Here is an 8,272-nt window from a genome sequence, read left to right as displayed (position 1 = left end):
GGAACCAATTTACATGGGAGGGGTACGTGACTCATACAGTTGCAACATGGGATGCCCAGGCAGAGGACGCAAGATGGAGACTTGACATATAAAATGGAAACTTGACATGACTTTGGTTCACTTACAAACACAGGCCTAAACCGTACAATATCCATATGAAACAATCAAAATCAATACAAACATGATAATAATACAATATACAACAGGAAGAATCAATACTAACCTAATAATAATACAATATACAACAGGGGATATCCAAGACCAAAAACTTGCTACCAAAATAAAAATGTTTAAAGCTGATCCTAAGTCTCAGCTCAGTTATACTTATCTAAAGGGAATAGAAAGGGAGAGAAAAAGTCAGAAATGGTTGGGGAAGGGGAGGGAATTAATTTTAAAATAAATTTAAAAAAAGAAAAACTGGGGATTTTGCTACAGTTTGAAGGCTAAGATGGGTGATTCTGGGAAGATCTCTTTAAGAATAGGGTATGGGTTGCAATTGTTTGAGGATTTTCCATATGGGTTTGAGGGAGGGGTGATATGTTATAACCAGCAGTGTGCAATTTGTGAGGGTTTTTCTACTGTACTGCAGCAATTCTTCACGTGGTATCTGGGTGGCTCTTTCAGATGTGAGATCTGTCTCTCTGGAGGAGTGTCCTTGTTGAGTGAAAGCCTTTTTAAGATTAGTGAGGAAATGGGAACACACAGATGACTAAATTATTTTTACATTTCAGGACCCTGCCTTCCTAATCCCTGTCATAATGGCGGCACATGTGAAATTAGCGAAGCATATCGAGGCGACACATTCATTGGATATGTTTGTAAATGTCCAGAAGGATTTAATGGGATTCACTGCCAGCACAGTAAGTTCAGCATAGTAACTAACTTTTATTAGATTTATAGACAAAAGCGTTTACATTTCTTGTGCTTGTAATGTTGAGACTTTACACCTATTCTGATTTCCTGGGGCATCTCAGTATTAGGTCTTTGTACTGTGACCAAGTTAGAGCTATTGAATATTGTGATCTAAAGCCATTGATGATGACTTTCCCCCACACTTATCAGTGCTAAGCCTTTCACAGGGAAATAAAATTGAGTTGTAAACAGACCACTTGTTAAGAGTAACCCAATTCTTTCCCCATTTGCTCAGTGGGTGTAACTGAGAGTAAAACTTGGTCTGATGTTTCTCATTTTAAAGAAACATCTTATTCTCACTGAAGGAAAAGGTTCTGGGTTGCAGCTTTATGCTGTCAGCAGTTCACTTTCTGTATTGAAAGCTGAAAATTGAAAAGATAGTTAAAAGCAGATCTTTATGTTAATGCATTTTCTAGATCTTCCTTTACCCTCTTTGATGCAAGCTAAAAAGAAGTAATGTATGTCATGCTATTTAATTCAATAAAAAGAGCATCCTGAGAAGTGGAAACTTCAGATTTAAAAGGGATGGTCCTTTAAATGCTATGTTTTTAAATGTAACAGTTGAACCTAATCATTTGTTATAGTCTACTAGAAAAAAGTTTGTCCAACTCTAACTAAAGCTTCACATGAAACTATGAGCATCAGGTTGAAATCAGTTACATTTTAAGAAAGTGCAGTTAAGGAGCTGAAAACTTGCATTGATAATCAACTATTACTCTGCATAAATCATGACTAAAGCTAATGATATGAAGAAAAGACAATTCCTAAAATATCAATATCTCTTGAGGAAAAAAATATAAAATATTTTATTTAGAAATTCTCACTGTTGCATTTAGCAAGTGTGGACAACTGAAAACGTTTTAATGTGCTTATGTAGCAAATTACAGGCTCACATGCTTCCAGGGTTTCTATGATTATATCAATAGCTGTTATGTATGTTCATCAAAAGAAAATTGATCAGTAAGAGTCTTGAGTTTTCATAATTAGGTAACCTAATTAGGTCATGAACTCTGCTGTCATATTGGAATCAGCTAAACAAGCTATGCTATTTTATGATTAATAGATAAGCTAAATGGAAGTCTAGAGTCCTTTTTTCAAACACGTAATTAATTCAATATGAGTGGAATTAGTGCTTGTATAGGAACTATACTCCACATTTTGTATTCTATTTTTTTTATTAAAGCACAAACTTGTATTGCTGCAATTACAAGCTAAGTGCTGAACTGTCAGAAGATTAAAAACTCAAACGTATGTTCAAGGATGCGGTCAATTCAGCTATAAAAAATTACCCATTAAAATGGTGTGCAAATCTTCCAGCAGTTATGGCACAGTTTTAGATCTGATTATTTGTTGTGAAATACATAATAATAATTTGTCTAATAAAACAAATGTATAATTAAGTTAGCAACTCCTGTATCACATGCTGCTTCTGAAATAATGGAGTACAGGCATAAGGAAGCAGACGTTAAATAAAGCAATGGGTAGTTTACTAAATGATATTTAAGAGCTTCAGTTATTTTCATAATAATGAATGTTTCACCTGGTTTATGGTGTTCCATGTAATGTAATTAAAAGTAGAATCTTAACAACTAAGTGCATTTCCCTTTGTTTCATCTGTTTCTTTCTAAAATCAGTATGGGGAGAGGAGTTAGGGTTGGGGAGAGGGAGAGACTGGGACAGAATAAAATGTAATTGAGATGATTGAGTAGAGAAAGGAAATCTTTTCTGCTTGTCACCTACTTTAGTATTCCCACACAACAGCAAGGCAGATACATACCTACTGTACTCATGGGTACATCTACACATGTGCTTTACTGCAGTTGACTAATTAGCTCTGCACTAAAATGTCACTCTCTACACATGCACCCATATTGGGGCACAATAAATTAACTCACTTTGCCGTAAAATAGTACTGAGTCTTAAGGCAGAGTCACAAAAACACACATATGGACAGTGACCAGAACCACAGCAGTTTGAACCAGGGTAAAGCAGCCCCAAACGGCACCAGAGTTTATTGAGCTGCATTAATAGCTCATGTAGATGTACCCCATGAGTATTAAGTAGAACTAGATAGAGAAAGATAATGCCATTTCATGTAAGGTTTTAAAATTTTTCTCTGTCTCTTTGTTTAAAATTAGGACCACTACCTGTGAATATTAGTGCTCTCAAAAAGAAAAAAAAAAGAAAACCCCTGCTGTCCACAACATAAGGTCCACTTGGCTAGCTACTTTGGAGTGGTGAACTCTCTAATCCCAGCTCTCTAGCAGCCCACCAGGAGAGTGGCAGGAAATTAGGTAGGTTTTGAAAGCTGCCTGGCAGACCAGATTGCATAGGCCCCCCTGGTTGAGTTCCAGAGCAGTTTCATTAACCTCAAGCTGTAGCTGCAGGAAACTTTAATTTTGGTGAATTGGTAAATTATGACAAAAAGGCTGTTCTGTCAGGTACATTCCAGACCAGCTGTACTTCTAAGTGACCTAGCAGTACCCTTGCCCTCTTTGTTGTGTTTTTTCTCACATGGGATAAAGTAGCTATTTGAATTCTAATGAGTTTGCAGTGGAATCTTGCAGAGAAGGAAGGGAACAATTGAATGTGCACAGATGCACCCACTGTCCACAGATGGCAACTAGGTTTTATCTAGTTCTCTTCCCTCTCCCACAACAGAAATGGACCAAACTGCAAACTGCAGGGACTTATAACCGGACTTGTTCATTTTAGTATTTATTTAGGGACTCTCAACTTTCATATCCTTAAAGTGTGTCTTACTCTTGTTAGAACTAAAGTTTTATTCCCCTTAATATTTCATTACTCAAAATGTTATAACATTTGACTGTGTTTCAACTTTGTGTATCTTGATTTGTACTTTATAGGATTAGTTTCACAATTTAATTCACATTTTCATCAATCTATCCATGATTAAATTACATCAACACATAAAATTGATTAAAGTGAGAGGCAAGAATTCTTGTGGGTGATATGTTTAATTGGACCAACTGCATGATTGGGTTAGACATAGGCAAGCCTAACTTTTCTTCAGGCCTCTGGGAAAGAAGAAACACAGCAGCGCTAATAGCAGATGGAACAAAAAGCTTGTGTAAAACTCTATGTAGATTCATAGATTGTAGAGTTGGAAGGGAACCAATGGATCATTGTGTCCAACCCCCTGCCCCTGGCAGGAAAGAGGACCGAGGTCAAATGACCCCAGCCAGGTGATTGTCAAGCCTCCTCTTGAAGGCCTCCAAGTTAGGTGATAGCACCACCTCTCTTGGAAGCCCATTCCAGACTCTGGCCGCCCTTACTGTAAACAATTTCTTCCTAATGTCTAACCTAAATCTATTCTCCACTAGTTTGCACCCATTATTCCTAGTTACTCCCTGGTAAACAATGCATCCCCAATTCCCTGCTGTCCTCCCCTGATAAACTTATAGGCAGCTACAAGGTCACCCCTCAGCCGTCTTTTGTAAAGGCTGAAGAGATCCAGATCTCTGAACCTCCCCTCGTAAATAAAAAAAAGATACAAGAAGAATTATCAGATAGCCAATCAACAGAACAGATGCAGTAAAAACGTGTTAATGGAAGAATAAGATTGTTCACGAGTGTCTTTTTCACCTGTGAAGTGCAGAGATTAGCATGTATCAAGTAGATTGACCATGAAGTATTTGTCTGTGTTAAATCCCTGGTATTGTGTGTCCAATAGGCTTATGAATTTATGTTCCCATGCTCTTTTTTCAAAGGTGTTTGGTAGGTTTCTTTTGAGCATGAGAACTGTGAGATTGGATATGGAGGGGTTTTTTTCCCTGTAAAAAATGTTCTCTTACCTATGTTCCAGTGTCTCTGTCCTTTATCTTTTTCAATAATCATTTATTCTGGTGTGTAGTTTTTGTCTGGTTTTACCCACATAGTTGCTATGAATGCATTTGCACTGGTTGACGTATACCACATTCTAAGACCTGTATGATCTATGGATTCCGATGGTTTTGTTGTGAGGAGCGTTGATTGTTGTGGCAGTAGAGATACATTTACAGGTCTTGCATTATTGTTAAGGCAGGGCTGAATCCCATTAAATGCCAACTGATCATCAGGGAGTTAACTTCTGATGATGAGTTGGGCAAAGTTAGGGATCTATTTGAGGGCCAGGATCAGTCTAATTACATCAAATTATGGAAAGCTGAATTCAGAGACAGTGATTTGGCTTCATGGTGGGGAAAGAGAACCCAAGAGGGTAACTGACTTGAGATAAATATAGGTTTCATAAACATCTTAAATTATATGTAGCTGTTCAGGGTTGCCAACTGTCCATAAATTTATGAACAACTCTTAAATAATGGGGGGAGGGGGGTTGCTGGTCCAAAAAACCTGGAGGTGTCCATAAAAAACTAAGCTTGATAAACAGATGGAGTGCAGCAGCAACACTTGGTGTCTGAATGGGATCGCGGCACCCTGCAGGGAGCTCTTATTGGGGTTCTGTAGCTCACAGGAGCCTGCCTAATCATCTACTGCTACTGCATTCCTTAGGCATTTCCCTTCCTCTAACAGCTGCTCTGTATAAAAAGGGACGGCAAAGCTACAGGCCAAGAGTGGGAAAGCCAGCAGGTGGGGGTCCATGCTGGGATGGGAGGAGTGAGGCCAGCTGGGTTAAGGCTGGAGTGGTGGGGGGGCAGCTCTGTGATGGGTGAGGTCAGAGATGGCTGAGTATAAGGGGGACCCCTGGGGTGGTGGCTACATGGTGTAAAACCATTGCTGCAGTTAAGGAGGGTTGCCAAACAAAGACAATTTTTTTAGTGACAATCTGCAAATTTTTTATTAACAGCCAAGCCTTTTTTTTTAAACTATGATTGGGGTTAAACAACTACATTTGAACCCTGTCCTGGTCACTACCATCTAAAGCCTAGCGAAATGCTTACATTTACATTATGTAAAATACATATCAGTAAAAACATGCCAGTAAAAAAGTTTGGTTGTCAGTAAACAAATATTCTTGGGTTGTCAACCCTGTAACACTATAAAGGGCCTTTGTACAGAGGGGATTTTAGCGTGTGCCACTCATCACAATAGAAAGTGGAGAATTTTTGTTAAATCTTTATGTATGTGCTGGTTGACTAGATCAATTAAAAATTAACTGATCTGTTTTCAACCATATAAAATGTTGTGGAGCAAAGGATTAAATTTATGAAAAAAATAAAACTGTCTAGAAAGTCAATTGCAAACTCATTACAAATCAAATAAGAATTCTGTCATATAGTTCCAGCATAAAAACAGAAGTTAAAATGACTTTCTTCTAAGGCAGGGGTGGGCAATTATTTCCACTGGAGGGCTGCTTAATGAGTTTGGTGAGCTGTTGAGGGCTGCAAGTGTAGCTCCACTCCTTGACAGGGGCCCTGCCCCCTAGTTGCTGCATTGGGATGTGAAATCTTGCCCCTAACTCAGGTGTGGGCAATTATATCAGGCAGAGGGCCACTTACCCAGTTTTGGCAAGCTGTTGAGGGCCACAGGGGTAGCCCTGCCCCTTGACAGGTGCCCCACCCCCTGGTCACCATCTTGTGACTGGATGCCCCACTCCCTAACCCCTGACCTTTGCCACCAGAAGTCCCTCCTCTTGCCCCTGGAAGTACTCCTTTCAACACAGGGTTTTGCCATCTCAGAACCAGAAAAATACCAAATTATATCCTAAAAAGTGAACATCTAAAAGATTCATTAATTTGATTTCAAAAAATATTTTTGTCTTGGTTTACATGTCTTTGTGTAGTGTACATAGATGTGTTTGTATATAATGACTTAAAATGAAGTCTTACTCTTGTATATTGTAGGAAGGTATAGATTTGTGGGGGAGGGTGTGGGTGTGTGGGTATGTGGACTGTGGGGGAGGGTGTGTGTGTGTCTGTGGGGGATGGAGGGTGGGTATAGGTTTGTGGGGGGCTGTGGGTGTGTGAGTATGTGGGGTGTGGGTGGGTATGGGGTTTGTGGGGGAAGGGTGGCTGGGGTGTGTGAGAGGGTATGGATGTGGGGGTCTGCATGTATGGCAGTGTGAGGGGGCATGAGGGTTCATGTGTATGGTGGGGTGCACGTGTGGGACTCACCCTACAAACACACATACACATGCACACACACACAGCCCCTCCCTACACATGCACGCATGCACACGCACGCAAACACACACATGCACACACACACACAGCCCCTCTGTAACACTCCCAATTATCTGAGGGTAGGGTTTTCTTGAGTCCCCCACCAAGTTAGGCCTCCCCTCAACTTGTCTCCCATGACTTTGATGATACACAATTTGATAGGAGGGGTTCAGTGTTGTTTAATACAGGGGTCCTACTTTGGGTTACTCACAGATCTGAGAGCATCTATGGAAGGGGGCTCCACCTCCCCATGACCCCCAGCTACATGCCACCCATTGGTGTTGAGAAAATAGACTAATGTGGGATCCTGGCTTGATCCTGGCACTTCCTATACTTGTCCAAATAGCTCTGTTGCTCCCTTGCTGATAAGGGTTTAATCTTGAGCTTAAGCCCAGACCTTAGGACTTTGCCAGTCCCAGGTGGCCTTCTCTTAAAAAAAAAAGAAAAAAAAGAAAAAAAGAAAAGAAAAAGAATCTGAAAAAGAAAGAAATGAAGAGGAAACTAATTCCTGGGATGTTTGGCTCTATTCTGGATGATGCCTGTCTCAGCCTGCTGGCAACACTCCCAACTAAAGCCGCTGGATTTGTTTAGTAATTGAGGCTTCACTCTCTAGCCCTGGGAGCACAAAGCCTATACTGTTCAATATATATTGAGTCCTGGGGCTCCGACACCTCTCTGCCTCAGTGTACTGTGTCTGCCGTTGCCTCTACCATAATTGGTGCAGAGGCAGGCTCTCCTTTCCCCTCTCCCTCCCTGCTGGCACTCTGGGTGTTTTTTAAATCTCCTGTGGCAGCGCCAGGAGCTGACATCATCAGCCTGGTCCTGCCCAGATTGATTGACAGCTGGCTTTTAAACTGCAGCAGTGGCACTGCACGTCATCACTGCCCTGCCACTTCCTGCTCCAGGGGTGAGTTTTGTGTTTTACTGGGGGCTTGTTCAGTCCATTCGGGATTCTGGGTCTGGCTTGTGGGGTCTTTTAGGCCCCTTTTGTTACATCCTCCCTAAACACACACAAACACACACACACACACACACACACACACACACCACTCCTACTCCTGGCCCTGGGTACCAGGGCGGGCCTGTGCTCTTGCAGTTTGGCAATGCACGTGGGAGCCATGTGGTGCTAAAGCAATGTGGGGGCAGAAAAGCAGATTCATAGATTCATAGATTAATAGATGTTAGGGTCGGAAGGGACCTCAATAGATCATCGAGTCCGACCCCCTGCATAAGCAGGA

At 41.0% G+C, this 8,272-nt stretch overlaps 1 protein-coding gene across 1 annotated transcript in view; it reads left to right on the top strand.

Moving 5' to 3' along the window:
• Nucleotides 1-8,272, top strand: part of EDIL3 (EGF like repeats and discoidin domains 3) — a 366,402-nt gene that overhangs the window by 118,441 nt on the left and 239,689 nt on the right. The window contains exon 4 of the mRNA XM_006021245.2: nt 732-860. Coding sequence (XP_006021307.1) covers nt 732-860 — 129 coding nt within the window. The remainder of the gene's footprint in view (nt 1-731; nt 861-8,272) is intronic.

Source organism: Alligator sinensis, unplaced genomic scaffold (assembly GCF_000455745.1).
Source record: "Alligator sinensis unplaced genomic scaffold, ASM45574v1 scaffold122_2, whole genome shotgun sequence".
Taxonomy (NCBI): domain Eukaryota; kingdom Metazoa; phylum Chordata; order Crocodylia; family Alligatoridae; genus Alligator; species Alligator sinensis.
Note: the sequence above shows the minus strand (reverse complement) of the source record. Positions and strands in the feature narration are given on the sequence as shown.